Consider the following 27,158-nt stretch of genomic DNA (forward strand, 5'->3'; position numbering starts at 1 on the left):
GGCAGAACACTTCCGGGCCCTAATTATGCCCACAGAAGAAGAATTGCACGAGAGGATCAAGTTAGCCACCCACGACCCCCGTAAATGGGATCGAGGGATCTCGGATTCCCTCAACCACGAAAAGGGAGTCTCCTGAGATCAGGGAATGCTTTGGTATGATGGCCGCATTTATGTCCCTATGGATCAATGGCTACAGGGGGAGGTCATAGCGTTACGACATGATCACATCACCGCTGGACACCCCAGGGTAGAGAAAACCAAGGAACTCATCCTTAGGGACTACTGGTGGCCTCGAATGCGCCGGGAGGTGGAGGCCTATGTTAAAGGGTGTGAAGTCTGTCAACGGACTAAGGCGGACCGTCGCCCGAAGAAGGCCCCTCTCCATCCGAACGAAATACCGATGAGACCATGGACCCACATATCAGTCGACATGATCACCAAACTACCTAATTCGAAGGGGTTTGACTCCGTTCTGGTCATAGTTGACCGATTCTCCAAAACGATCATTCCCATTGCATGCACAGAAGAGATCACTTCCCTCGGTTTCGCTAAAATCCTACGAGACCACGTCTATGTGCCGTATGGAGTGATGCCCGAGAAGGTCATCTCAGATAGGGGGGCCATCTTTGTTTCAAAATTCATGAAGGAGTTCTACCATCTTATTCACGTCACGGGTAACCCTTCTACGGCCTATCATCCCCAAACCGACGGACAAACGGAGCGAGTCAACCAAGAAATCGAAAAGTACCTCAGAATGTTTGTAAATTACCGACAGGACGACTGGAGCAAGTGGTTGCCACTAGCCGCCTTTACTCACAATAACCGAAAACACTCGGCGACAGGCTTTTCCCTGTACAAAGTAGTCTTCGGCCGAGACGGACAAGTCATCAAAACAGCCCAACGCCTCGACGTTGTCCCGGCGGCCTCAAAACTAGTCCAGGGAATTCAAGAAGTGCAGGAGAAGGCGAAAGAATCACTGGAGAAGGCAGCAGAGTCGATGAAGAAAGCCTACGATAGGCACAAGGACAAAGCCGTCGAGTATCAGGTCAGCGACAAGGTATGGCTGGATTCCACCAACCTAAACCTCCCCCGACCCGCCAAAAAACTGGGAGATCGGCGTGTAGGACCTTTCACCATAGTAGCCAAAAGGGGCACCTCCGCTTATGAACTCAAACTCCCAACGGGTTGGAAAATTCATAACCGATTTAACGAATCCCTCTTGACTCCGTATCACCCTCCCGAATTTCCCAATCAACCCCGACCCGAGAGGCCACCTCCAGAACTAATTGACGACGAGGAAGAATACGAGATTGAAGAAATTGTGGAGCAGCGAGACAAAGTCGTGGGGCACGGGCGAACCCGTCGCACAATAACTGAGTACCTAGTAAAGTGGAAAGGATACCCGGTAGAAGAAAATTCTTGGGTAAAACGCTCCAACATGGCCAATGCGGAGCAACTCATCAACGAGTACGAAGCCCGTATCCAGAAGGTTCAGTGGGAAGTCAATGACAAAGGAAAGACGGTTGGTATCGACCACAAGATACCACCCAATATTCCTATCGAATATCACAACCCAACTACCCCTTGCCTCACTGAAGTAGAAACCGTTTACTCTTCTCAATGCTCGGCCCCAGGACACTCCGAAGAAGAGATCAACGTGATAGGGGAGGTGGCTGGCTCAGATGCCGGACGAGGCAACGGACCTGTATCAACCACATCATCCTTCCAAAGGCTCGTAGTGGAGATCTCTGAGTTGATGGATCGCGCATTGCAGGAAGAAAACGCAAAGTGGCTAAGGGACAACAAAGTCCCTGATGATAAGTGTTGGAAATACACTCCACCGAAAATAGACCCACGATTCGACAACCCCAGAGTTCGCGACTCCTACCTGCGACGACGCGCCAAAGAGATTAAAGACTCTCGACGGGAAAACAGACCCTACATAAATCCTCCGATCATGCTCGATCCTCCTTCAGACGACGAATCAGACGTAAATCATCTTCAAAAAGTAACGGAAAACTGGGACAGTGACGATGAAGAAGCTTTCAACTACCCGAACCCCACCACCGATGATGAGGACTCAACAGATGGATCATTCGGGACGAATGAGTCTTAAGGAGGGGGTAATGTTACGATTTATTCATTTTATTCGTTTTACTCAGCCTGATTACTCATATGCGATCATCACGGACAAGTTCCCGCAGTACTATTATTAGCACATCCAAGTGTATTTAAGTAGAGCCTCAGCTGGTCTAAACCCCAGCTTCGGCTAAGGTTTAATCTACCTAACATCGAACCCCTTGCTTCGTGACTTTCTCGTTTGCTCGCTGCCTTGTTATCGCCTTTGACCTGCTAGAGTATCGTCTACCGAAGTGCGAGTAGCGATCCTAGTTTGATCTAAGTCGATTCGAGTTAGTGGCTAACAAAGGTATGCTGTGATAATCGCAAAAAAAAAAAAAAGAATGTCCAAACCGCTTCACGCTCGAGCCAGGACCCCAAAGGTACCCATCACGGTTCCAATCAACCCTAAAACAATAGCGGGCATCACACCCGGGGGTAACGAAGGTAAAGCTCCATTGAATGGGATATACGCAGTGGTAGTCGCAATCGCTGTCGCACTCGTAGTCGCAGTTCCTCCCGTCCCACCGCCAGTGAGATTCGCCCCATTAGGCTGCACAGCCCAGTTAGACGCACCGCACTCCACAACAAAACCGAACGACTCACCCCAATGGATCTCGAATCATCGGTGAATAAGCATGTGTCAGATGAACAAAGACACTCGCCCTTGATTGGATCCCAGAAGGGTGTAGAACAATTTGCTGGAACTTGAAAAAAAAGCATATGTCAGACAACTTCTGGACGAGGTGAGTATATTAACACTCACGTCGGAAACGAGCATTTCCACCGCTAGGTACGACCTGGGGAGGATTCGGGTTTTCCGGGGTCGGTTCCACCTCAGGACAGCCATACTGGACGGATTAACAGTCAACCATCGTTCAATGATGTGCGATCAGTCCAACGTACACAGGTGAAGAAGGGGAAATCAGAGAATGCACAGTGACTCAACAAACCTTGCTCGTTCTGCGGGATACCGTTGCAGATCTGTAACGAGGGGTCTACATCAGGCGTGGAACATTTCAGGGCATCAAGGTCGTTCAAGTCCGAGATCGGTTTCGGGAGCTGGACCCAAGCAAGGAGCTGTTCGCTAGACACAATCCAGACTAAAAATGGGTGAATACACCGCCATCAACGGTAGAAAGACAGGGCCATACCATTCCGCTGTTCTTGGGCCCAGTCGAGGAATTCGTTGATCATATTAATAGTTGAAGTAGGGGACGCGACTCCAGGGTAGTTTTCCTAGATAAAAAAAAACAGATGAGTATGCAAGATGCGGAAGAACAGCGAGGTTGACTTACAGCGAGATGAATAGGATGAGTATATAATCCAAACGGTTGCCGATTACCATTGTAGTGCGCGTTGAACGTATTCTTCATAAATTCCAGCGTAGCAGTATCATTCGGCTGACTATTGCCATTCGCGACGTCCCTAAGAGTCGGATTAGCTACGATCTATACCCAGAAGCTGAACCACGCTTACAACCAAGGATCCATCAAGTGCGGTCCGCTAACACCTCTGTCATCAAACATGGCGTACATTGGAATCTCCCAGAAGCCAGGAAGCTTGGGTTGTCCCTTGCACGTATTCTCTACCATCAGACAGTTGTTGGCCATGCCATAATCCAAAGTGTAAGGCCAGTATGCATCGGTGTTGGGGTCAGAAACAGGTATCGACGCAGATGCACTAGAATCATATGTGAAGCCAGCATCCGCAAGGTGTCGAAGGGTATCGACTGAGTAATTTAGGAACGGAGCACGGAACCCTTTAATGGATGCCAAGGGAATCCCAGCAAGAGCGTTTAGAGCGATCAAATTCCCATCGACTTCGTTGTCTGGCGGACTCCCGACGTGCGTCATCCTGAATGAAACAGTTAAGTGTATGTTTAGGGCCTACGAACATCCACGTACGTGTGATCTGCAATTTCGTTGCCGGCGACATACCAATCTGAATGATCCGTTAATAAAATCTGTCGCGATCACGAACATCGCGTGCACCTGTCACCAGCGTGTAATTTGTATAACTGAGTGACGTGTAGTAGGTCATCTTGGGACGGCAACCATTGGGATTCTGTCTCTGGGCGAGAAACTGGTTCACAGAATCGAGGGTGTAGGATTGAATAGCATCGTCAGCAGTGAAGACGATAAATTGGGGGGTATCCGCCTAGAAATAGAAAATGATGAGAATGGTGCTTCTCAAGATATTGATAGCAGGAGGATAGACTGATGGCCAAAAAGCAAGTGTTCCTGTCTTTTCATTCGCAGGGACGTGAGCCTGAGAAACGATTACGAAGATATACTCTTCCGGAAAGGCGGGAAATTGAGGGACAGCACGACGTCCCAAATATATCTTAAGCCCGTCTGGAGCGAATAGATCCTACTTGTTACTGCCGAATCTTCCAACAATGCGGGACGCTGAAGTCGCGAAAACCCGTACGCAGCGTGAGGCTTTCGAGTATACCGAAAGCCTATCTGCAGTGACAAGCCGTTGCTCACCCTTGACCATCAGGATATCCCAGATATTATATGGATGCGGCTGACAAAAACCCCTTTCGCCGCCTTGGCAGGAAAAGCGAGAGAAGAGAGAAGCTAAATATGATGAACAGACACTCACTGGACTTAGCCCACCAGGCGGACTCGTACTGGCGCAGTTGCAGTGGGGAAGCCGGCATTGGGTGCTATCGCAGGAGTATCCTGCCGCTTCTACGCTCGTCGTTTGCATGAAAATACCGCCATCCTGAGCGAATACCGCCAAGGGCACGAAGAATATCAAATAGATCGCCAACAACATCAAGCTATCGCGTCTGCTGGTTGAGTCGAAGCCGTTAAACAGTAAAAGAAATTCAAGGATACGAAAGGCGATTGCTGGTGGTAGAGAAAGGAACGAGACCAAGCTGAAAAGGAGTGGACGAGTCTCGCCAGTCTGAGTCTACATGTTCTAAACAAATCCTTGGACAGTAGCCATGTGGCACCAGAAATTAGTCATCCATACGCGAGCCAGCAGCAAGCCAAAAAGAAAGTAGTTTTCCGATTCGCAAGCATGATAGGCTAAAGGAAAGCAGGCAGCGAAATCCGACGCAAGAAGTAGTCGTGGCGGTAAATTAACGGAAGCAATTGAACTCAAGTGCGCAGTAAATTCACGGATTTGCATTTTCAGGGGGATCAAATACATTTTTGACCCAGTTTAGCATGAAAATTCAGCGAAACACCGGCTTGGAATCCGGCGGTATTTGTTGTACATACTAGTATGCCATATCAAGAAGTGGGTCATCAAGCGTTCGTGAGTCATATCTCAACGACAGCACGACGTATTTTTGCGAGCAGCTTTTTCAGATGAGAGCTTGAGACTATTCCCGAATATATTTATAATGGAGTCAGTTTTTGTTGGATAAGGGGGTGAATTATCAAGCGACAGGGAACCCTTGAAGGTAAACGCACAAGGGTGTCCCGCTCTTCATACAGGCTTTTATACTACTTGTAAAAGAAACATAGTTGAGTAATACTTACCAATCCCGACGGTGAGTCTGGCGAGTGTGGGCGCTTGCGATGATCCGCACTAAAAATAGCACAGTTTTATCCTCTTATATTCCCCTCTAAATAAATTTGTTAACTGTTTATGTACCAATTTCAATATTATGTTCAGATTCGGCACCAAGTTATTTCCTCCAAGTACGGATCAAGCTGACCTAAGCTGACGGAATGCGCTATGCACGTGACTAACGCGTACGCGACGTTTGGGTTGGAATTGGAAAGTATTATATAAGTCACTCACGTCCCATCACCCCACCTGCCGTTTCCCTCTTTCTACCACATCTATACCCCATGCCCATGATATCCCCCACCCTCTCACGGACATCCTCGACGACTAGTGTTGAGTCGGACGATGCCGGAAGCAACGCCAGCACCCGCTCAAGACGTACCCGGAAACGCTTTACCAGCGTGCAGCTCATGATGCTCGAAAATCTTTTCCATCAAACTTCCCACCCGTCGCGGGAGCAGCGCGATGGTGTAGCAAAAGCTGGTGCAATGTATGTGTATCATCTTGCGAAAAATTTGCTTCCGTCGTCGTGCTCATATCAAATTCAAGGGAGCTTAAGTCCGTCACCATTTGGTTCCAAAACAAGCGCCAGATGGAGCGCAAAGGATCATTGAATAATATACCATCTCCCATCGACGCTGCTGAGGATGTAGCTCCAGTGACAAAACCTAAGCCGAAATCCAAACCCAAACCCTACGCGTCGCAGCTCGCGGCGCGTCCATCACTCGACCATATTGCTTCGCGCTCGGAGCGACACCATGCGCCCAGCACACCGTCTCGGAAGCAAAATCGCGACGCGTCTCTATGGGACAACATGCCCTCTTCACCCCCAGCTCCTCCCACGAGCCCCCCAGAGAAGGAGTACGTGGCTTTCGGCAAGCTTACGCGGAGACATACCTTGGAGTGGGCATGTGCGCGTCGCAGGATGGCAGAGAAGGAGAGGGGAACGGCTGATGATGGAGAAGAGACTGATGATGCGACCGATGAAGCTATCACGCCTCCAAGGGCCTGGAGTATGACCGAGCCAAGGTGTACGAAGGGACCGGGAGGAAGTATCGCCGTGCGTCGCCATGCCGAGCCAGATGATGATATGTTGCGCGCAGCTCTGGCTCTATGTCGGTTGGGCCGCGCTGCCTGAGGAAGGATGCTGCGAAGGACATTTAGGGTCAGATATTCATAACGTTTCAAGCTTCAAGGCTTTGGATGTCACATTTTCGAACCTTGGATTACAGCCAGAGATTTATCATTATTCACTTGTATAAACTGGTGACGACATTTTCTACGCCTTGTCTTGAATACTATCACGAAAATTTTATTTAGTAGCCTCCGTAAACCCGATTCCGGATAAATGAAGGTGCGTCGTGGACGAATCTCGTGTTTTCGGAGCTACAAAGCTAGAATAACGAAATAATATCGGCGGCCTACGTGTAATAGCTGAGTAGGATGACCGACGCGATCAAACTAGTTGCCGAACTCGATTATTCCTTTCAATGTTCACTAAGATCTCCCTTAGAGCTTGCTATCGCTATGGCTTCGTTTCCTTGTCATTTCCCTTCGTGATTGTTATATTTATATGGTATTACATTCCATACACACACAAAATAAGAGACACAACGAAAGGTTACCAATCAATTACTGGGACCGCAGACTGTCAGAGCATCTGCATCCGGAAATCGAATATCAGAAAGTTCCTGGCTGCATTGCAACGTAGGTAATTGTCTTGGCCTACTGCCCTGAGCTATTTCAGACTCCCTGTTACGACAAACGCTAGCGCTGTTTCGAGTGGTCACCAAATACGTAGCCGACGGCAGCGTCGTCTCAGATGGATAGAACGGTAAGACTTGGAGCCTTAGTATCCTCAGGAGCGAGAAACTTGATAATTATGGGGAAAGGCACGGTTTCAATTATGCTCAGTACATCAAGGGGCGTCAAAAGTAGATTGATTTCAGATGGCAGACTATACATTATTGAGTACTAGAAATACCGATCTTTCTCGCCAGTTGTGAATATATGAGGAATCCTAGTGACATATGCTAAACATACTAAATGAACTCGTTTGACGGCGAAGGGATGTTTCACCCAGTATTTTTTAACGCAAGTTAAGTATACAACAGAGGCGGGTTCAGTCGCTTAAAATTTTTTGTCGGCTGGTTTTCTGAATATCTCTGAAGTCATATACCAGAGATACCACCGCAGAACAAGAGGCTGGAGGAGGCTGGCAATTATTGGACGAGACCGACGCGACTTGAAATTCAAAGCTCAGCCGTCGGGCTGTGTTGTCTGGCATCTCGGCATTTGCCGAGGAAGAATCATTCCCGGCCCAAAACCGTATTCCTCTCTTTACAAAGAAAAACTCGAACTCATTGCTCTCTGCGTAGCTCATAGCCCTCCCGGCACATTATCTCATACTCGAGAAAAAGGTGGAAGACTGCAGAAGTACAGGCCCTTCGACCCTTGCACTCTTTAGATTCGCTGACCTGCCAAGACCATCATGTTGAACGTCCTTGAGTTCGTCTGGCCATGAGGTTCTACGATTCATAGGACCATCAACCCCATCACTGCTGATACGAGTCCAGTTTTCATCGATTTTTTAATTCCCAATTTCAAACATTGGACGTGCGGGAAAATCGGTGACTTTGGTATATGATGCTTCTGGCTAGTTCATGACCTTTGTCTTATTCACGAATCAAGTTCTTTATTTAGGCCGGGAAGCATCCAAATAATCTACTGCACACGAACTCAAAAATAATCTGCCAATGAAGCAAAATACAACGGAGGAATATAATACTTCGACAGCAACTTCGCAACCTTAACGATCTCGTGGTCAATGCAGCAAGCGGTAGAGGCCCCTTCAGGTGAGTGGGCAGCTCAGAAGCCAGCATTCGCTGTTAAAGGAGCCGAACCCAGCGCCAAAGGGTATTTTAACATGACTAGCAAGGCAAGTGCCAAGTGTGAATAAATTAGCAATTGGTTACGCAAAACGCACGAATCTGAGCAGTCCATGAACATGCTTCGGTGTTACTTGTTCACTAGAAAGAGTCGGCAAGGTGCCCCGCAGCTTATCGCTGTACAATGGAGTGACCTACGCGCTCATCGTGGAGCTCGCCCTCTATTCCTACGAAAGTCGAGCTCAGAACAGCAGCGCCCCGGCCACAGCTTGGTCACCGAGACCTAAACACGATGAGAAGATTATGTAGGACCGCATGAGATAGCCAGTCTCTCCGCAATTCTTAGTGAGGGTAGCCGCACTTTCTGAATGTGGTCATATAGACCTGTCTATTTACAGCCCTTCCCCTCACCAGAGCATCCTGAGATCAATGAGATTGAGCTGAAGTAAGATAATAGCTCAATAGAAAAGCCGACAAAATCGAGAGAAATTAGGGCGTTTCAATGCCCTCCGACGAGATGGCGAAACCGTGCAATGTTGCTGGGAGAGTCTTTGCAATTTGGATCGCCCGTACCTAGCAACGGAGAGATTGGCGGAGTGGTAGAGACGATAGATCATGTCGCAGGTTCAAGGGAGACAGATATAGTGAAGAGAACAAGCTGCGGTTGCCTGAGCTAGCGTACACAGGGCGAAAAAATAAACTGCCTTTGGAGGACACATAAAACATTATTGTTCACAGAATACGTAAGGAACTTTCGTACACGAAAGAAATGCGTATGAAGACAACAGATTAGTCAAAAGGAGTATCCCAGCTGCCGAAGGAAAAATAAGCTGATGGCAGGGACAACGGGAGAATCAGTCTACGCACGTAGTGGGAACGCCGCTTTCCGTGAGTCCCGTGTCGTTCACTGGGATACCCAATTGCCCATTAATCGTCGCCTCCCTAAATAATTTCATGGTCAAAATTTCAATCATCAACCAGGACACAACACGTGCCTCAGATTCACGTCCAGATTGATCAGGTCAAGAGACCCCTGTGAAACAATGTTCAATGTGGCCAACCCACCCTGAGTGAGCGACACATTTTCAATGACACCAGAACTCGCTGTTCCGCGGATTGGAACAACGATGGGGTCATCAAAGGTGTGGTCGAAGGAGATATATTTGGTGGAGTCAGTACCCGCGGAGACAACGACATGGTCGAGGGTGATCTCGACGAGTAAGGGGTTGGTAACTGTTGCCGTCAAGACCAGTGAATGGAGAAGGAGAAAGAGGTACCATTGAACGAGAGGCTAGAACAAGTGGGGATGAATACTAGGAGGAATAAAATAGTAGCATGACATACTCGGCGAGGTTAGTGACAAGGGATTCCAACTGCATGAACGTTAGTTTTCAATGAGGCCTACAGTTAAAAGAACGTACAGTCATAGTCACACTGATACTGGTTACGAGGCCGTCCAGAGGATCAGCAGCATCCACAGCCAACGAGGTGGGAGCACCACAGACAAAGGCGAGAATAGAGAAGAGGAAGAAACTGAACAACATTGGAGCAGTTGAGAGATTCGTGTCGGACACATTGAATTTATAGGCAGCAAAAGAGCTCACATAATGGAGAAGAGAAAAAAAAAGACGGCGTGCCGAGCCGTGTAGAATTTTTCGAGAATACTAGGGACAATGGATTAGTGAGAATCATTCGGAGAAGGGAGACCACCTGAAGCGCACCGACTCTACGGCCACAGGAAATCGATAAATTCCATGCCCATTAGGAGCTCGTAAGGACGGAGAATTCGAGAAAGCAAACAGTATATGTCATTAGTAAATTTCTAGTATGTTCGACATGTTGTCCTGTGACGAAGTGAAGCATGAGGTTGTGGAGACTCAGGGAATCGCATTAAGCGCTGAAGCCATTGTCGGCGGCCTCTAGTCCACTGTCTGTCTGTTTTTCAACATTCAACATTTAGGCTGTGTCTATTTCATTTCGTTGGTTTGGGCTTTGTCGAGACAAGGAGTACACGCACAACGTTCGTTCAACAATGTCGAGGAGAAGAGGCGGGATGCACAGCCACTTCCAGTGTGGATCAGATGGACCCGGGTATTCTGCGACCTGGCCTCTGACTCCCTGGCACGGCGCCCAAATAAATTGTTCAATCCCTGGGTTCCCTTACTCATGAAACTCATAGTGTCTCCGGTAGGTGCATATTCTCCCAATGATCCTCAACAATATCTCCATCTTGTGTTTTTAGGAAAAACATGAGCCTGCCGGTGCGAAGTGTTTCGCGTCCTAGTATCATGTGTTTGGTTGGTTTTCCGGTGCTTTCTCTGAGGATGGGGATATATCAGCGATGCCTCTTAATTCCTACAGACCGCTTTGATACTCGGGGTGTTCTAGGTATGAAAGCTTCCAGGTCAACCTCGGTAATATCCATTCGGAGAGACTCGGTTCCTATGTTCCGTGGGTATGCGGGAAGGATCTGCTTATGGTCCCTTTCTTTCTTTAGGCCTGGAACTTGAAGACGATACGAACAAGCCACTGCGGTACACGAGCACCAAAAATAAACCGTGAAGGTAACACGCGATGAAAGGATAAAAATATCTCAACAGCTTCAACGTAACACGACCATCTCGCGGACAATGCAGCAAGTAGACTTGGTCTCCTCAGGTAGCAATGGCTCTTTTTATCCTCTAAAATGCATCTCATGCTCGCGCAGTACTTGATAAATCATCCGACGCAGACGCCCTATGCCAGTGCATCGAGAATATATGCTATTCACATGAGCTCAGCCATGCTTTTGCCTCGCTGACTGGACCCGATGCAGCTCAGATGCTCGACTTATTCTTTCATGTATGTCCTCGCTACACAACCGACCACTAGTTACCCTGCTAATGTTTTGTTAAGCTCATCAATGACCGAGTGCTCATTGTCAAATTCTATAACCTGAAACTTCATCAGAGATGCTGCAGGCTCCTGCGAGAGCTTGCCTGTAACAGCAAGCTCTTGCCGCGTAAATTTTTAATTGTGCCAGAAGGCCATGAGAATCAGGTGTTCAGTGAAGGCGGGAATGCTAGGATCTATCGAGCGCGATACAATGGCACCAATGTTGTTCTCAAGGTTCTGCGATTCTGGGTGGATGACTTTCGCGAAAATCAAAGTCTACTTAGAAAGGTGGGAGGACCTCACGATTGATGTCTTACAGCTTTAACCATGGTGAACGTTCCCCAGCGCTTTTGCCAGGAAGCTTTTTTGTGGTACACTACCCGCCACAAGAATGTTCTTCCTGTTCTTGGCGTAGATGAAGTATCTTTCTCGCCACATCTTAGCATTGTTTTGCCTTACAGATCTCATGGGTCCCTGATGAAGTTCCGGCAACAAGCGGGCCCTGAAAGACTGGATTGCGAGCGACTTGTAAGTACCGCTCATGCGCCTTTGACATTGGATATAACTTACTGTGCTCAAGCTCGCTGATGTCGCCGAAGGCTTGACATACCTGCACGATACTGGTGTTGTCCACGGTGATCTATATGGAGTACGCCGTCGCTTTCCAATGTGATGATATTCCCGTCTTTTGACACTGTTTTTTTCTACTAGTCCAACGTGCTTATTGATGACGAGTACCACGCTCAGATAGCAGACTTTGGCCTCGCCGCTTTGAGTGTCATTACCAGATCGGCTCCGAGGTCAGGGAGTGGTATTCCTGGGCATAAAGCGCCTGAACTCCTGGCATGCGGTGATGTGGACGATGAGGATATGGTCGTCTCGAAAGCCTCGGACGTCTACGCTTTTGCGTGCCTTTGTTACGAGGTATTATCTTCCGCACTTCCTTTTCACGTTCTGACAAATATATATCTTAGCTCTATCAAGGTAAAGGCCCTTTCTCGGGCACAGCCTTTGGCGCTCTCCTTATCCAACTGGAGAATGGGGTGCGACCTGCTCGACCCATGCGTGGCACTTCAGACGGTGTAGTCATCTCGCTGGATGTGCCGGATCGAGTGTGGTCTTGGGTTGAGAAGTGCTGGGCACAAGGCAAACATGACAGACCCACGATGGCGGCTGTTGCTTCGGGCATGCGTGAACGGCATGGTATTTAAATTGAACTGTAAGATAGGCGCTCTTGCTTCCAATAGATTCTTCCACGCTGACACAGCTACAAAAATAAGCGACAACAACTGATTGATTGATGATGTTCTAGTAATGGCAAGTTCGACATCTGGCTACAGCAAGGCTTCAGTTCACGCCAAGCTATTCGTACTCTCGTTGGTGTACACAGCAAACCCCCTTCCCCTTGTCTGCTACTGTTAGTATCATGATGAAACTTCATTCTTCTGTATACGATACCAAAGAACGTCGTGCTCGAGAGCGACTCAAGAGCATGAGGGCCAAACTCGAAGCTCCCGATGCAGATTTCTTCCTATTTGGTCAGGTACAAGTTCTTACATCTCAGCAGTGCTGTCAACTCTGAGCGTTGAATTCACAATAGGACTTCGCCTACCAGTTACTACGGCGACTGGAAGATAGGCTGAACAAGGATGTCAGTGGGACGAAAGGGAAACGTAGAGATCCGATGGTGGCAAGGCCCCATTTCTCCCTCGATAATGCGAAAAAAATTTCATCGGTCAAACGTGAACTACGCGTGCCCAATGTCAATAACAAATCACAGAGTCGGATTGATGCAGAAAACAAAATAATCTCTCGTATACGACACGCAGAGACAGAACTCATTGACCTTTTGAAGATGATAGAATGCCTAAAGCTTGGGCAGGTGCGCCATACTAAGAACTAAACACGACTGTTTCTGAGTTACGTCATTTGTCCTAGAGTCAAATGACGAAGGCATACCATAGATACTCCAGCCAACTCAACCAGGCGGCAAAAAATCTTAGCGACGCAAAGATGCCAAATTGGAATACATTCAAAATCATATCAAGGGCGTTGGAACAGACTCAGAAAATCTGCATGGATGCTGCAGATAAAGGTCCACTTTGGTGGCTTTCGTCTGAACCGACGATTTGGAGTACGATATCAGTGCTGAGTAGGACGAAAGAAAAAGAGTAGGTTCCTGTCTTGCATAATTTTGATGGTTTTCATCGCAGTTTCAGCGACCAATGGGCGGGTAACGTACTTTCTCTGGCGCAAGCGGCGCTCCAGGTTGGCTCCGAGGAAGGAGAAGAGAAGAATACAAGAAACGCTGTTCTCAACCTAAAAAACATGGAAGTACGTGATCAATATCGGTATTTATAGAATTCTCACAATATTTTCAGTCACCAATCATCTCTTCAAGTTCCAAAGCTCGTCTGGCAGAGATCGCCGATGCATTAGATTCTTCAAATGCGCGCGCGAAAGAAGGCAGATTTTTTGACGAGAAGCGCGACATATTCACCCGAATCGAATCGGCATATAAAAGCTTTGAAACGTGGGCTTCTTGGGATGCCTTGCGCTGGATCATATTCGAGCGGATAATCTGGGACAAAATCCATCTGTTAGCAGATAAATCGTGTAATTCTGAAAATAGTACACGAGATGATTGGCAAGGGAAGCTCCAAAGGTGAAGGCTTTCCAGACGGTAGTGGCATATTTCCAATGACTCGGTGATAGACGTGCCTGGGCGAGCAGTGTTCTCCAGAGCGTGCAGCATTTCTGTGATTCCGATAGAATGGCTGCTGTACCCCCCGAATATAAGTCAAAGGCAGCGGTTAGTCTTCTTCGAGTACGTGCTCTTTACCTGGATATATGCGCCACATGACCTGAAATTCCACAGCTCAGCCATTGGAACAACGTGTCCTACGACGACAGTCGAAAGTTGATCGAAATAGCACTGAATAAATTCGGAGGAACGGATCAACTCATAGATGAACTCTTGATTCGTCCCGAGGCCATCAAAGATATCGTTCCATTACCAGTCTCGGGTGGCGGCTCTGCTGTTATTCACCGTGGGACATGTCGTATTTATGGCGAGACCAAGACCGTTTCTGTCAAGAGGTTCCAGTCTCGTTGGGACGAGGTTAGTGACTACTGATGCTATCTTACTATGAGTCTCACCTATGTAAGAAATTTGCGCTTGAGGCGTGGACCTGGCGCGAAATGTGTCGTACTGGTTCAGATTATATTGTTCCATTTCTTGGTGCACTTGATATTAAGACCAAGCCAGAATGGGTACAGCAACTGTTCGAGTCGCAGTCAGGTGGATCATCTCCTTTGGGAGCATCTGAAATATGGCTCGTCAGCGAGTGGATGCCTCATGGCACTCTTTTAAATTACATTTCTCAGCAGTCTATAAACGCTCACGGGAAAGCCCTCTTGGTGAGTCCGAAGTCGCTGGGTAGTGACCTAACCTCACTGATTTGGCGGCACCGTTATTCAGGTATCCCAAGTAGCGAGCGCAATTGCTTGGATACATTCGCACGGTGTTGCACATGGAGACATTAAAGCTGTTGGTTGCAAACTCTTTTTTGAAATCCTGACTGATGATAGGATACATTAGGAGAACATACTTGTTGATGAAAGGAAGAAGGCTCGCCTTGCGGACTTCGGGATCTCCTCATTCATTGATAACGAATCCTATTGCTATAGTGGAGGTAAGATTCGATGACAAATTGTATTGATCTGTGCTTACTTCTGAGTAGAGGACCACGGCTCAGCTGTTGGTACGACAAGGTGGATGGCGCCAGAACGGCTGATTCCCCAGGATTTCCATCTACCAAGCGCACGCCCTACACTTGAGAGCGACGTATATTCATTTGCGATGCTCATATGCCAGGTACGCTGCGTGTGGCATAGCCTGTCATAAGCACTGACGAAAGAATTAGTTGTACACGGGACGACCTCCTCTAGACAAAATTCCGAATGATTTTGCCTTCATAAATCGGGTAGTACGTCGAAAACAACGTCCCGATCGGCCGTCAGATATCTATGATGAATTGTGGGCTGTGGTGACGCGATGTTGGTCTCATGAACCAAGCGATAGACCAACAATGGAGAGTTTGAATCGTGAAATCAAAAGATTTATACGAGGGAAAACTACGTCTGCCCAGGGTCAGGGAGGCCACCGCGGAGTTGCGTCGTGAAGACCAGAAAATTCTTGTTTTCTTGCTTTGGTACAATCGTGTATTCGAAAGTAGCTTTCAATTTCATCACTGTAGCTTCTGGGATCGAAACAAGTTAGAGCCATAGAGGAAACCAGTCCCTTAATTCAAAAGACAGCGAGCGACTGAAACTAGGTACAGAAAATGATTAATACAGATTCAAAAGGGAAATGCATTTGCCATTAATCCCTTGGTACGATGAGTATTGCACCGGGATCGTCCTTGGGTCTATCTGCTAGGCCCAACGTGATGACGTCGAGAGAATGCCCACGAATGACATCCTCATCCGTTAAATGTCCGTCACGGTCTTCTGGTCCCTCCCGGGATACTATGACACCCTCATTTGCAATATCCTCCTGGGAGCTCCAGACCAAGCTGTGATGGCCAAATTCATCCCAGTCGTCTGTCTCCCGTTGTGCTTCAAGGTCGCCACTTGTTATGATATCCTGCTGAGAGTTCGGACCTCCGGGATGTGTTCCGAAGCGGAGCGATGACTTGATACTTCCCTGCCAAGAGTCGTCCGGGCGAGCATGACCAGCTGCGACGCGCCCAACGAGGAGTGTCGGAGCAACTCCCTGAACAACGTCCGTGAGATGCAAAGACAGGAAAATGATACGAGCATACCCTTGCAATGGCTGCCAGGGCGTCAAAGTAATACATCGTAGCGTCATTGCGAGCATAGAAGGCCACAAATAAGATCAACGATATCGAATAAAGTGCCGATGATTCAACCAGGACCTCGATAACATGACGGTAGGCGCTGAGTCCACCCCCCACTTCACCTACTGCTCGCACAACGGTGACAATACGATAGATAATCAGCAACGTGCACCATAATGTCGAAGCAAGCGTGAAGGATGAACAGAGTACGTAGCCAAGAATGTACCCATCTGGAGGAGCGTAGTGCTTGGACGTAGCAATGATTTTGAACGCTGCATCAAGACGTGGGTAATTAGCAAATTAAAAAATCTGGGCAACTTTACTAATCGTGGAAACAAGAAGAAGCACTGGAGGCAGAATGACCGACCAACGTCGTCCCCAGACTATCCAACAACGCCAAATCTACAATTTGAATAACGGTCAGCGGAAGGGAGACTTCACAACAGATACTACACACCATGATGGAGTCTGCAAGGACAGTACAGATAGCGCCTGCGGTGCCTGCTCCAATTGTTATCCCCATGCCGGGATTCTGGTAAAACACGTATTTTATCCAAAGACTCTGTCCGTGGTTGACAAACAAAGAATGTATGTATGTCCAGGTGAGAGCTCGGTCGATGGTAGTACCAATATGGAGGAGGATTATAATGACGACTATGGCTCGTCCGATGGGCCGAGAATTTTTCGTAACTGTGCCGTCCAAGTCAGTCTGTGTAACACGGTAGACATGTCGTCCTCACAGATCACGTTCCCCAATGTGACGGCAGCTATTCCAGTGTAGATGCCTATATGCAAACATGATTAAGGACAGGTAAAGAGGTTGAATGAATATACACACCGTGCAGTAGGGAGCAGAATATTACGGAATTCAAGTCATCATCGAGTTCATAAAAAATCAAAGCTTTCTCGGCGTCGGTTACACTTGGAGGAATATCGGTCTGGGTAGCCATCAAGGAAGTCCGGGAGAAAGTAGAATAATGAGCGAGGGAACGGTCTGTCCTCTTTATATGGTAGGGCAAAAACCCATAATTGACATCGACAAGGAGATCAGCACATTCTTCAAGGCAGATCTTATCGCAGGTTCCAGCGCTCGTCAACCTGTAAATCAAGTTCTCAGAATGAAAACCACTTCGGAACCGACAGACAGTATGAAGAGTGGACCCACACGTTATGATGTTTCAGCTGAAGTGGGAATGGACCCAGAATACCGTATGGTCGTGGAATCAATTGTTACAGGTGACTATCTCATAATACCGGCATACACGAGCCCTTGCCAGCATGGAACGTCAAATATATTGATCGTCCTAGTCTATTAAATGATTCCTTTGAAAAGGAAATCAAAATGCGCATGAGGACTAATGCTGTCTGATAAACTCGGGGTTATACACAGCTGGCGATATCTTCAAGCGTAGTGTCTATCTCAATGTTCAGCTGATATTATTATATTTGCCTGAGACGAAAACAATAGTACCCACCTTGTTGGGCCTATCGATGTCTCTCGAGGAATTTCAGATCTTTTATTGACGTCGAATGCGATTCATGGCATAGCAATGCAGCTTAGACGGCGGCTATCTCGATAGGAAGCGGGTTCACCATCGAAACGAAAGCTTAATAGACACGACACGGAGGCAAAAAAGCACGCTATGCCTGACAAACGTGTGTTTTCAGAACGGCTTGGTCTCAATTCTCCAACTCGAGACCCTGATACGGTCATGGATACCCGAGTTGAGGACGGCATTTGGGCCCCACCAAACTAAAGACCATGAGGATCTGAATAAATGGGACACGCCAAGCACAACTAACCGAGCTTGTAGCATCAACTTGCCTGCCGGGGAGGCTTGTTTCATCATTTAGCAGGGGCGCTAAATCGTACTGTTAACTCTGCTAACGTGAAGACAAGCACCCTTAGTAACCAGAAGAATGGTCATGTACTCGACATTTGCCTGTTGGTGATCCAAGTTCCTAACCGTATTCAAGAGGAAGGATATGCGTACTACTCAAATGTCTCGACGACATTCGGAGGACAGCAAGATCAGGACTGGTACACAATGAGCCTGGATATGGATGCTGTAGGCAGAAATTTAGCTTTCCGTATAGCCGTGACTGCATAATATACCATTTATCGAGTTTGCCGTTGAATGGAAACAACGCGTCCATCATATACGCATCCTGCCACAAAGTCCACGAGAAACAGGTGGTCGCCATCTTCCGTTTGCAAGATTCCGTTATCGTCGAAGGCGTTGCGGATTGTTCGAAGGAAGCTGAGGCTGTCGACAAGACTCTTGCGCCGTCAATACCTCCGAGCTCATGTTATCTTATTATCTTCACAACCTACACCAAGGATTTCGCACATATTGCAGCATATAGTCAACATTCATTAAATCCCATGCCTTAGAAACACACCTCGTCCGATTCTTCATTATTCGACGCTCGCCGTTGTCGCTTGAGAGACCTCAACTCGTGAAGTGAAACATCCTGCAGCTGGGAACAGAAAGGCTAGCATCTCCCCACTGCTAATAAATATTCGAGACGTGAGACGAGGATAAAAGAAGTCAGGCGATGATGACGGCCTTGGCTAAAATTGGCATGTGTCTGATTCGGCTCTTTCATTATGCCAGTGACAACGGCCCCTGCACCTGTTAACATTTTCGACGATGACGACGATGGATGGCAGGATATGCCTGTCGTTCGGGAGGACGAGCTCAAGGGCGGGCTCGATGAAGAAGACCAAAAGCGATACCACTACGTACCTTCCGCCAAGGGCACCAATGCTGCTAATGCCATCGGCACCATTGACGTCGACGACCTTGGGAACGAATGGCGGTCGAAGATAGACCATAATGAAAACGAATACACGAGGCTGCGGGTGAAGGAGGAGGACGAGAACGACGACGTGCACCTACGGACCCGGTACTTATTCGACGAAGACAAGGCTATGACCCCGCTCAGTCAGATGCAGGCGACCAAGAATCTGCTCACAGAAGCCCAGCGTATAGCGTACGTCGGCCTCTGCTCGCTAACGAGTCGGGAGATGGCCCAGGAAATGAAGATGGCACGTCGCAAGGAACTCAAGGCGGCGGCGGCAAGCATGGAGCTCTGGGCGATGAAGATAATGGGTCGGTTATATTATCATATGGAACTCGAGACTCAAGGTAAATATATGTTCTCTACTATTTCCCAGCTAACGACGGTGAACAGAGCAGAAGATGATTGAGAGTCTCGGTGAACATGGTGTACTACCTATGGATCTCGTCCCGGCCCTCATGACCACGCATACTGTCGCCAATCCCGAGTATGATCCTGAAGCAGCTCGTCAGCGGGCATCTCACGAAGACGAGCCTGACAACCAACCTGCGACCCATGTCGACATACCCCCATCACCCTCCGCATCTACCAAACCTGCTTTTCAAACAACAGCCAAAGTCCTCGAAGATACCTCCACATCTGCCATACCCGGTGTATCTACAACTCTCTCTTCCGCAGACGAGAGGGTCACTCTCGACATTCGATGGACGGTCTTATGCGATCTATTTTTGATACTCATCGCCGATAGCGTCTATGATGCTCGTTCGCGCGTTCTCCTCGAAAGCGTTGCCCTGAAGCTTGGTCTCGGATGGTTGGATGTGGTCAAGTTCGAGAGTCGTGTGACTGAGGCGTTGGAAATCCAGGAGGACGTGGAGAGAATGGAGAATGAGGACATCATTGACGGTCGCAGAAAGGCTAATAGGAAGAAGCGATACATGATGTTGGGTCTTGCTACGCTTGGAGGTGGACTAGTCATTGGTCTATCTGCCGGGCTTTTAGCTCCAGTTATTGGGGTGGGCCTTGGTGCAGCGTTCACCACCATCGGGATAACAGGGACAACGGGTTTTCTCGCCGGAGCCGGAGGTGCAGCCGTTATCACGACTGGTGGTGTACTAACAGGAAGCGGTATCGCTGTTCGAGGGATGATTAACCGGACGCAACAAGTTCGAACGTTCAATCTACTTCCGCTGCATAACAACAAGCGGGTGAACTGTATCATCACAGTTCCAGGGTTAGTCGAGTCTTCCGTGTTACCAATCGTGTTCTTATCAATGCTAGATTTCTGAACGGCGCCTTAGATGACCCTCGGCTGCCTTTCAGCGTGTTGGACCCCATTGTTGGCGATGTCTTCAGTGTTCTCTGGGAGCCCGAAATGATTCGGGAGACTGGAAGCGCTTTGAAGATCCTTACCACTGAAGTCCTCAGTCAAATCGGAGCAACGGTGTTACAAGCAACAGTCATGACCGCCTTAATGAGTGCCCTTCAATGGCCAATCAGTGTGTATCTTCTTAGATTACTTCTTTTTCGGTTTCTGAAGGCACATTAGTTCTCACCAAGCTCGGCTATCTCATCGACAATCCCTGGAATAATGCTCTTGACAGAGCCAAGGCAGCCGGCAGTGTTCTAGCAGATGTTTTGATACAACGCCATCTTGGTGTTCGCCCCACGACTCTCATTGGCTTCTCCCTGGGCGCTCGCGTCATCTTCTATGCCCTTGTTGAACTGGCCAAACAGAAAGCGTACGGCATTGTCCAGGACGTCTTCATTCTCGGAACGACCGTCACCGCGTCGTCCAAGACATGGTGTGAGACGCGATCAGTTGTGTCAGGTCGATACGTCAATGCTTTCGCACGGAACGATTGGGTGCTCAACTATCTCTTTCGGGCTACGAGTGGGGGAGTTGGGACTGTCGCTGGCTTGAGGCCTGTCGATGGAGTGCCCGGATTAGAAAATGTGGATGTGACTGACAAAATTTCCGGGCACATGAGTTACAGAGCGTTTATGCCTCTGATTCTGGATCAGCTGGGTTTCCCGGTATCGGCGGATTATTTCGATGAGCCTGAGGTATGCAATCCTTTGCCTTGTTCCTGTCTTGTTGCTCAAATGTGATCTGCTCTTGCTATAGGAACCCGAATTCACGGAAGATCGGGTAGTTGTACGGGAAGAAGATATGTCGAAGAAGAAGGGTTGGTTTTCGAGGAAATCTAAACCTTCAAAACCCCAGCACGTATCAAGACCGCCAGGTGGGCCTTCGTCGTATTCGAAGAAACCTTCGGGACCAGCATCGACACCCAGGGATTCCCTAGACAATGATCTCCCTCCGCGGATGGATTCTTCCACGCCTGTATCAACGCCGCCTTCCACACCTCAACGAGATACGGCATCCCCCGGACCGGACATCCCTATGCACGCTGGGTTCGATTTTGCCGCCATCAAGGAGATGATAGGACAATCCGAGCAGCCTGAGCAGCAGGTGGTGTCACCTACGCCGATCGTCGCGCCTACCATTCCACCACCAACTAACCGCACCGAATCCATGCCTCCGGCGATCAAACGTTCGTCTTCCCCTACTCCAGGTCCAAGCACGTCGCGTAGCCCTTCACCACCAAAGAAGGACGAGATGAGCTCTGCATTCTCGCGATCCTTGTCGTTGAATGATGCCAATGACTCTGATACCGATACTGAGCCTTCCAAATCGCCCTATGTTTCTCCACCGCTCAGTCCACCTTCATACTCGCAACCTCCACCTCCGTCGTCGGCATTCGGTGTTAATGACAGCTGGTCAGACCCTCCGTCACGAACTACAACTTTATCTTCATTCAATAACTACGGCTTCAATGTTCCTACCTATTCGACTTCAGCTGTGTCGCTCACTCAGAATCCATTTACGTCACCATTGGCTACGCCGCCTGATGCGGGGTTATCGTTTGGCGGTGTGGATGGATCTATAACTACGTCGTCTCCTGCGAACGTTAGTGATCCATGGAGTATGCCCGCACATGTAGGAAGGAGAAAGAACACGGGCGGGACTGATTATAGTTCAAACCCGTGGTCATGATTACTACACACTCTTTTGCATAATGTAATAGTATGGATACAAACATCATTTCAACCTAGACCCCATAATATACATTGACGCATCTATTTTTTTGTGAATGAATGGATAGGATGGACAGACATGCGTGAAAGGTCGTAAATGGTATAGGTGGGTACGGGGATCAACCATTGGTGAGTACCTCCGCCAGTATTTCTCCGATTGTCTTTCCGTCCTTCGCTTGGTGTATGCAATTAGTACCGGCTTTTTGTATTTCTGGCGGTATTAGTACGCTATCCGCAAAGCAGGCGTGGGCGATAGCGTCGGTGGCAGTGATTCTTGTGGAGGGAGGGTATCTGAGGAGCGACTGCAAAAGACCGAGTTCATGTGGGGTCTGATCATGAGGATGAAGATACGGTAAATCGCTCTCTAGAGGTACCGGAGGAACAATCGTGAATTCCACACGCGACGCGTCTGGAAGCTCTTTGAATGTCTAGACCGATCGTTACCGAGGACCCAGGAGATAATGTGGGGAAGGATGGACTTACAGGCCATGATTCTTCAGTGGGAGTACCCAGAATTTTGAAGATGCTCCACGCTAAACCGATCTCGCCTCGTGTTCCGTCGAAGAGGGTGTTCCGTATGAGTGTCGGGTTCGCGTCGCAAAGTTCCGGGGGGTAGTCATACTCATCGTTGTTCTCTTCGGGTAGGAGGGGAGTGAAAAACTCGGCAAATACGCATCCAAGGCTCCACATGTCCACGGCATAAGGATCATATTTCCGTGCGCCGAAAAGAAGTTCTGGTGCGCGGTACGGACTAGTCGAGCTCGGTTGTTAGTCAGAGAAAAGCGGAGACTGGAGGAGGAGATATTACCCGGTAGATACTTCGAAATACATTCGGTATTTTTCCTCGTGCCAGATATCCTCTGGGTGTGGGTCCAGTGTGTACGATACGCCAAAGTCAATTAGCTGGACGCACCCGGAGGTGGTTATGAGTATATTAGAAGGCTTTATATCGCGGTGCGCGATTTTATGTGGCGATGAATGAAGGTATGCAAGTGCCGATAGGGTTTGGAATATTATTGAGCGGGTTATGGTGTAAAATTGGCTGCCCATGTCAGGAGTAAACGAAGGGATAGAAAGAAGAATTTCGAGTGAGTAAGGAATGAAAGGCATGCATATTTCGAGCGTGTGTTCGTGTGGATCATCTCTTGACCATAAAACTGGAATTATCTATTTTGTCGTGAGTGCGGCGCTAACATGTTAGTAGTCACTTGGTGACCTACATTGGCATAGGATAACTGAGAGAGAATGCGGCATTCTTTTATTATGTCATGAGGTTCCTTTGCGAACCGACGGTTGGTAGTCGACGATTTGATAGCAACCCGTTGGTCGTCTTCGTGTGCGAGATATACAGTAGCGGCAATTCCTACTGCAATAACTTCCCCATGACTAAAAAAATAAGGCTCAGACAGAGAACAGTCCACGGCTATCACGCCTACCTATCTGATGAGTCACCTTCAAATTCGAACGCGTCCCAGTCGGTATTATTCGAAGACATGGTGGAAGGATGGAGAACAGGATCTTCCTGTTTTGGCAGATCGATCTTGGACTATTTCACGGAGATCCTGATTTTCACACAGAACTTGATCCAAAGTAGGCCCGTGGCGGTCCGCTTGCCCGTTTCGATCGTTTTGCCATCTTTCATTGCATTGACATCTTCTTTCATCAAGCTATGGCAGATTTAAATGGCGGCGCCAGCAACAGTACGTTTCCTTCACCTGCGCACCGTATTCTATGTTTTGACGATTGGTCACAGATGAGCGACTCCTGGCGGCTGCAAGAACTGACAACGAGGAACTCATGATGGAAGTGTTCTCTGAGGGTGGATTTGACATCAATTTCCAGGATGGACTGGGGAATACCGGTGCGTCGGTCTGTCGTCTGCGCAAGAACTGCTACTAATCAGAGATCTAGCCTTACATCTCGCGTAAGGGCATCACCGTCTGCCCTTGTGCGCGCCACTGACGAGAGAAAAAGCGTGTCCAACGGTTCCACAGATGTGCTCGAACATATACTATCTCATGAAGACTGCGACGTTGACCCCATTAACCGTATCGAGAAGGCTACGCCCCTGCATCTGGCAGTCAAGCTTGAGCACCCTGGGCTAAGGAAGCATGTAGTAAACAGTCTCCTGGAGGCTGGTGCCGATACTAAGTGTGTCTTCTTATCTTGGTTTCATTGGCTATCGTTTACGTCTCCCAGGATACGGGACAAGTTTGGTGAAACAGCGCTAGATCTGGTACCTGTCCGAAGATACGGAAGTACGGGCTTTGTTTAGAAAAGCTCAGGCAGCAGTCCAGCATATCTCAGGACGATATCGCCAGTGGTGAGCAATCTCCCTCCGGTATCCTTGACGTGGCTTATGGCTCTGCAGATGACGACGATGTTGGATCAGGGTCAGGATCAGGGTCCGATGATGACTAGATCTTTCTTATTCACGCAGGACCTGTATCGTCTCCAGGACGGGTCAGGGTATTTAACGTACTAGTGGTAGAACTGCTCGAGAACTCGCCAGGGCTATAGGGAGGAATACTGTAGACTTGAATGTATTTGTTGCTTAAAAGACCATTGCGCAAGTATTCGAACCTGCCATTAATACTCAAGCGTCTAATCTATGTATCGTACGCTCTACTGCTTCAAATACAGCGCTATGATACCCATGTCTTCCAAACATCGCTGCTCTTCAACCATGCAACCAGCTCGTCCCGCTTTACCTTTGTTCCCTTGTCTGCGCTCTCAACCTTGACCTTGACCCCGTCCTTGAACTCCCATTTCTGCTCTTTAACAGTGACGAGGCCAGCCTTCAACTCATCGCCTCCCAAGATAACCGCAAACGGTACCTCATCTTTCTCTCCTGCAGCAAACTGGGCAGGGAGCTTCGGCTTCTTCTTCGCCAAAAAGTCCGTCTAATCAAAAGATCCTCCATTAGCTCGACCCGTCCATTCTAGGGACAACAAAATCTAACCTTGATTCCCTCCGCCCGAAGGTCCCTTGCCAGCTCCATCCTCTCTTCAAGCAACCCATCACCCGCCGCCATGACATACACCATCGTATCCTTACACCTCTCACCTAGGCCAACCCACTTTGGCCACAAAAGTGCGAATATCCGGTCCATCCCAATACTTACACCAATACAAGGTGTGCTCGCCGCGCTCTTTTTGCTGCTCTTACTCTCGGATGCTGCTGCCAACGCAAACTGGCCCACAAGATTATCATATCGGCCTCCCGCTGCAATGGACCCCACGCCCACTTGTGATTCGTCTACTTCTTCATCTTCTCCTGCGTCTTTTGGTTTTGATTTCGATTTGGGTTTTGGGGCGGGTGTTGAGTCGGCAGAAGCATCGGTTTTGAACCCCGGAGGCGCTGAAGCTTCTACGATAGCTTCGTAGATGAGGCCTGTGTAGTAGTCTAAACCACGGGCAAGCGAGAGGTCGAAGGAGATCTGGTAAGGAAGCGTGAGTGGGTAGTCGCTTTTGTTAGGACAATGTACTCACCTTATCAAGCACTTTATATGCTTTGAGGAAAGTAAACAGAAGAGCCATATCCTCTATGCCCTCCTTAGCATTCTTGTTCGCCATCAATGTCGGGTCTGATGTGAGTATATCCAACAGCTCCGGACCACCTATCGAAGGTAAATTCGATGCCTAACACAATAAACGATGCTTACCCTTGTGCTTGACATACTCTCCAATTTTATCGGCGACAGCAGGATCTAGACCTTTCTCCTCTGTCATTTCCTTTTTCACTTCGGCCCAAGGAAGCTTTAGAGAGAAAAAGTAAGATATGGAAAGATGACCGTACGGTTAAACACGAACTTTATCTAGTTTATCCACAGCGGAGGATATCGTCCGAATTTTGTTTTCTGGCACACCACATACGGTAAATATGCCGTCAAGAATTTTCCTGTGATTCAACTGCTAGTAATGAGCATCCGCTTCCTTTCACAGACGGGGAACATGCCTTGATCGTGTATTCGCCTATATCCAGGTTGTTCAAAATCGTGCACAGAAGGCTGACTATTTCGGCGTCTGGAATCATTGGATCGAACGTCCCCGAGATATCAAAATCCTGAAAATGAGATATAAACGCACATCAATGAACAAAACGAGCAAACTCACGGCTTGCATGAACTCCCTCATCCTCCCCTTGGACATTACCGGCTGGTCTCTCCGGTAAACTTTGCCCACCTGCCACACCTTCCCTTGTCCACCTCCACCAGTCATCGCGAGCCACCGCGCCAGAGGTACAGTATGGTCATACCTCAGCGCAAGCTGCTCCCCGCCCTGATCCATGAGATCGAAGATTAACTTGGAGTCTTCGCCATATTTTCCTGTCAGGACATCCTTCCGTTCAAAGACGGGCGTGTCGAGACAGCTTCCACCGAAAAGTGCAAATGCGTCTTTGACAATACGCTCAATGTGGAGACGGCAAAACATTTCCGACGGGCCGTAGTCTCTCGTTCCCTACAGAAATTAAGCATGCAGTACGATTTCATAGCCGAAAATGAGTGACCTTTGGCGTCTTCAATAATATCCTTTCTTTCTTCTTCTCACCATCAGCCAAGTCGCCTTTCTTCTCTCTCTCCTTCGCATTTAACACCCCCTGCGCCTTCTTCAGCTCTCCCAGTTTCCGTTTTGCTGCCTCTACCTCTGCTGGATCGGCATTCTGCAGGCGAAGATTATTGAAAAGCGCCGTCTGTTCCGCTATTTCGTCAGCTAGAGTCATGATTTTCCGTATTCCTGCGCGTGTTGCGTTCTTGGTAAACGACAGTGGTGGTAATCGATGAAAACGGCCGATACGAGTCAGGAAAAGATGCATAAATCTAGGGACATGAAGTTCGATCAATAGTTCCAAATCTGGACAGGATTGGCTCAGCCGAAGCTCGGCTGGACTTCGGGCAGGAATTCGTCCGGATGAAAACTAGAATAGGAAGGAAACATAACCCTGACTGTCTTGGATCATTTTCGTCTGCGGCGAATCA

The 27,158-nt window shown here is 48.4% G+C and overlaps 11 protein-coding genes across 11 annotated transcripts; 6 read left to right on the plus strand and 5 right to left on the minus strand.

Moving 5' to 3' along the window:
- Positions 1–2,476: 2,476 nt before the first annotated feature.
- EV420DRAFT_1617452 (uncharacterized protein) lies at positions 2,477–4,905 on the minus strand (the record flags this gene model as incomplete). Its single annotated transcript, XM_060475238.1, has 10 exons — positions 2,477–2,671; positions 2,725–2,825; positions 2,885–2,969; positions 3,025–3,221; positions 3,273–3,357; positions 3,417–3,546; positions 3,598–3,975; positions 4,026–4,062; positions 4,113–4,278; positions 4,729–4,905. The coding sequence occupies 10 exons, from the start codon at positions 4,903–4,905 to the stop codon at positions 2,477–2,479; spliced, it is 1,551 nt and encodes a 516-aa protein (XP_060336793.1).
- A 978-nt stretch (positions 4,906–5,883) lies between these two features.
- Positions 5,884–7,035, plus strand: EV420DRAFT_1300802 (homeodomain transcription factor). Its single transcript, XM_060468389.1, has 2 exons — positions 5,884–6,142; positions 6,202–7,035. Exons 1-2 carry the CDS (start codon positions 5,937–5,939, stop codon positions 6,788–6,790), a joined length of 795 nt encoding a protein of 264 aa, XP_060336794.1. The 5' UTR covers positions 5,884–5,936; the 3' UTR covers positions 6,791–7,035.
- Positions 7,036–9,467: 2,432 nt separating this feature from the next.
- On the minus strand, positions 9,468–10,084 carry EV420DRAFT_1636524 (uncharacterized protein; the record flags this gene model as incomplete). The annotated part of the gene is made up of 5 exons (XM_060476600.1): positions 9,468–9,482; positions 9,547–9,773; positions 9,818–9,831; positions 9,885–9,913; positions 9,962–10,084. The coding sequence occupies 5 exons, from the start codon at positions 10,082–10,084 to the stop codon at positions 9,468–9,470; spliced, it is 408 nt and encodes a 135-aa protein (XP_060336795.1).
- Positions 10,085–10,969: 885 nt separating this feature from the next.
- On the plus strand, positions 10,970–12,686 carry EV420DRAFT_804562 (kinase-like domain-containing protein). Its single transcript, XM_060483522.1, has 7 exons — positions 10,970–11,179; positions 11,286–11,381; positions 11,436–11,702; positions 11,760–11,942; positions 11,995–12,063; positions 12,126–12,338; positions 12,389–12,686. The coding sequence occupies exons 1-7, from the start codon at positions 11,171–11,173 to the stop codon at positions 12,623–12,625; spliced, it is 1,074 nt and encodes a 357-aa protein (XP_060336796.1). The 5' UTR covers positions 10,970–11,170; the 3' UTR covers positions 12,626–12,686.
- Positions 12,687–12,701: 15 nt separating this feature from the next.
- EV420DRAFT_804475 (uncharacterized protein) lies at positions 12,702–13,956 on the plus strand. Its single transcript, XM_060483520.1, has 4 exons — positions 12,702–12,957; positions 13,015–13,296; positions 13,353–13,585; positions 13,634–13,956. Exons 1-4 carry the CDS (start codon positions 12,841–12,843, stop codon positions 13,773–13,775), a joined length of 774 nt encoding a protein of 257 aa, XP_060336797.1. The 5' UTR covers positions 12,702–12,840; the 3' UTR covers positions 13,776–13,956.
- Positions 13,957–15,689, plus strand: EV420DRAFT_804476 (kinase-like domain-containing protein). The gene is made up of 8 exons (XM_060483521.1): positions 13,957–14,079; positions 14,130–14,241; positions 14,293–14,535; positions 14,583–14,834; positions 14,896–14,964; positions 15,019–15,109; positions 15,158–15,291; positions 15,341–15,689. The coding sequence occupies exons 2-8, from the start codon at positions 14,188–14,190 to the stop codon at positions 15,596–15,598; spliced, it is 1,101 nt and encodes a 366-aa protein (XP_060336798.1). The 5' UTR covers positions 13,957–14,079; positions 14,130–14,187; the 3' UTR covers positions 15,599–15,689.
- Position 15,690: 1 nt separating this feature from the next.
- On the minus strand, positions 15,691–17,687 carry EV420DRAFT_804413 (uncharacterized protein). The gene is made up of 7 exons (XM_060483519.1): positions 17,442–17,687; positions 17,115–17,374; positions 17,017–17,061; positions 16,734–16,966; positions 16,600–16,678; positions 16,241–16,548; positions 15,691–16,191 (listed from the first exon to the last, which is right to left on the minus strand). The coding sequence occupies exons 2-7, from the start codon at positions 17,224–17,226 to the stop codon at positions 15,799–15,801; spliced, it is 1,170 nt and encodes a 389-aa protein (XP_060336799.1). The 5' UTR covers positions 17,227–17,374; positions 17,442–17,687; the 3' UTR covers positions 15,691–15,798.
- Positions 17,688–18,863: 1,176 nt separating this feature from the next.
- Positions 18,864–22,174, plus strand: EV420DRAFT_1509076 (uncharacterized protein). The gene is made up of 5 exons (XM_060471458.1): positions 18,864–19,428; positions 19,475–20,312; positions 20,360–20,577; positions 20,628–21,145; positions 21,207–22,174. The coding sequence occupies exons 1-5, from the start codon at positions 18,888–18,890 to the stop codon at positions 22,137–22,139; spliced, it is 3,048 nt and encodes a 1,015-aa protein (XP_060336800.1). The 5' UTR covers positions 18,864–18,887; the 3' UTR covers positions 22,140–22,174.
- On the minus strand, positions 22,175–23,696 carry EV420DRAFT_1509077 (kinase-like protein). Its single transcript, XM_060471459.1, has 5 exons — positions 23,617–23,696; positions 23,401–23,566; positions 22,989–23,347; positions 22,664–22,931; positions 22,175–22,608 (listed from the first exon to the last, which is right to left on the minus strand). The coding sequence occupies exons 1-5, from the start codon at positions 23,673–23,675 to the stop codon at positions 22,300–22,302; spliced, it is 1,161 nt and encodes a 386-aa protein (XP_060336801.1). The 5' UTR covers positions 23,676–23,696; the 3' UTR covers positions 22,175–22,299.
- Positions 23,697–23,849: 153 nt separating this feature from the next.
- EV420DRAFT_1617459 (uncharacterized protein) lies at positions 23,850–24,601 on the plus strand (the record flags this gene model as incomplete). Its single annotated transcript, XM_060475239.1, has 5 exons — positions 23,850–23,880; positions 23,934–24,049; positions 24,147–24,331; positions 24,380–24,438; positions 24,552–24,601. 5 exons carry the CDS (start codon positions 23,850–23,852, stop codon positions 24,599–24,601), a joined length of 441 nt encoding a protein of 146 aa, XP_060336802.1.
- On the minus strand, positions 24,526–27,045 carry EV420DRAFT_804641 (uncharacterized protein). The gene is made up of 8 exons (XM_060483523.1): positions 26,690–27,045; positions 26,296–26,640; positions 26,138–26,245; positions 25,993–26,091; positions 25,845–25,938; positions 25,672–25,799; positions 25,143–25,619; positions 24,526–25,083 (listed from the first exon to the last, which is right to left on the minus strand). Exons 1-8 carry the CDS (start codon positions 26,993–26,995, stop codon positions 24,826–24,828), a joined length of 1,815 nt encoding a protein of 604 aa, XP_060336803.1. The 5' UTR covers positions 26,996–27,045; the 3' UTR covers positions 24,526–24,825.
- Between the last annotated feature and the right edge of the window lie 113 nt (positions 27,046–27,158).

The sequence above is a fragment of the Desarmillaria tabescens genome (assembly GCF_030435595.1).
Source record: "Desarmillaria tabescens strain CCBAS 213 chromosome Unknown EV420scaffold_4, whole genome shotgun sequence".
NCBI classification, from domain to species: Eukaryota; Fungi; Basidiomycota; class Agaricomycetes; order Agaricales; family Physalacriaceae; genus Desarmillaria; species Desarmillaria tabescens.

Bases quoted from the DNA above. Each gene is read 5' to 3' on its own strand.
- EV420DRAFT_1300802 (XM_060468389.1), top strand. From the start codon at position 5,937: ATGCCCATGATATCCCCCACCCTCTCACGGACATCCTCGACGACTAGT. The intron at 6,143-6,201 runs GTATGTGTATCA...ATCAAATTCAAG, and splicing joins GTAGCAAAAGCTGGTGCAAT to GGAGCTTAAGTCCGTCACCA.
- EV420DRAFT_804475 (XM_060483520.1), top strand. From the start codon at position 12,841: ATGATGAAACTTCATTCTTCTGTATACGATACCAAAGAACGTCGTGCT. The intron at 12,958-13,014 runs GTACAAGTTCTT...AATTCACAATAG, and splicing joins ATTTCTTCCTATTTGGTCAG to GACTTCGCCTACCAGTTACT. The intron at 13,586-13,633 runs GTAGGTTCCTGT...TCGCAGTTTCAG, and splicing joins AGTAGGACGAAAGAAAAAGA to CGACCAATGGGCGGGTAACG.
- EV420DRAFT_804562 (XM_060483522.1), top strand. The intron at 11,703-11,759 runs GTGGGAGGACCT...AACGTTCCCCAG, and splicing joins ATCAAAGTCTACTTAGAAAG to CGCTTTTGCCAGGAAGCTTT. The intron at 11,943-11,994 runs GTAAGTACCGCT...ACTGTGCTCAAG, and splicing joins GACTGGATTGCGAGCGACTT to CTCGCTGATGTCGCCGAAGG.
- EV420DRAFT_804476 (XM_060483521.1), top strand. From the start codon at position 14,188: ATGGCTGCTGTACCCCCCGAATATAAGTCAAAGGCAGCGGTTAGTCTT. The intron at 14,536-14,582 runs GTTAGTGACTAC...CACCTATGTAAG, and splicing joins TCCAGTCTCGTTGGGACGAG to AAATTTGCGCTTGAGGCGTG. The intron at 15,110-15,157 runs GTAAGATTCGAT...ACTTCTGAGTAG, and splicing joins ATCCTATTGCTATAGTGGAG to AGGACCACGGCTCAGCTGTT.
- EV420DRAFT_804413 (XM_060483519.1), bottom strand. From the start codon at position 17,226: ATGGCTACCCAGACCGATATTCCTCCAAGTGTAACCGACGCCGAGAAA. The intron at 17,062-17,114 runs GTGTGTATATTC...GTTTGCATATAG, and splicing joins ATTCTGCTCCCTACTGCACG to GCATCTACACTGGAATAGCT. The intron at 16,679-16,733 runs GTGTGTAGTATC...TTCAAATTGTAG, and splicing joins TCCTTGCAGACTCCATCATG to ATTTGGCGTTGTTGGATAGT.
- EV420DRAFT_1509076 (XM_060471458.1), top strand. From the start codon at position 18,888: ATGCCAGTGACAACGGCCCCTGCACCTGTTAACATTTTCGACGATGAC. The intron at 20,313-20,359 runs GTTAGTCGAGTC...TATCAATGCTAG, and splicing joins TGTATCATCACAGTTCCAGG to ATTTCTGAACGGCGCCTTAG. The intron at 20,578-20,627 runs GTGTGTATCTTC...AAGGCACATTAG, and splicing joins TGCCCTTCAATGGCCAATCA to TTCTCACCAAGCTCGGCTAT.
- EV420DRAFT_804641 (XM_060483523.1), bottom strand. From the start codon at position 26,995: ATGCATCTTTTCCTGACTCGTATCGGCCGTTTTCATCGATTACCACCA. The intron at 26,092-26,137 runs GCATGTTCCCCG...CATTACTAGCAG, and splicing joins TAGGCGAATACACGATCAAG to TTGAATCACAGGAAAATTCT. The intron at 25,620-25,671 runs GTGAGTACATTG...CTTCCTTACCAG, and splicing joins CATATAAAGTGCTTGATAAG to ATCTCCTTCGACCTCTCGCT.
- EV420DRAFT_1509077 (XM_060471459.1), bottom strand. From the start codon at position 23,675: ATGTCTTCGAATAATACCGACTGGGACGCGTTCGAATTTGAAGGTGAC. The intron at 22,932-22,988 runs GTAATATCTCCT...GAGCTCGACTAG, and splicing joins TATTTCGAAGTATCTACCGG to TCCGTACCGCGCACCAGAAC. The intron at 22,609-22,663 runs GTAAGTCCATCC...CGATCGGTCTAG, and splicing joins CCACTGAAGAATCATGGCCT to ACATTCAAAGAGCTTCCAGA.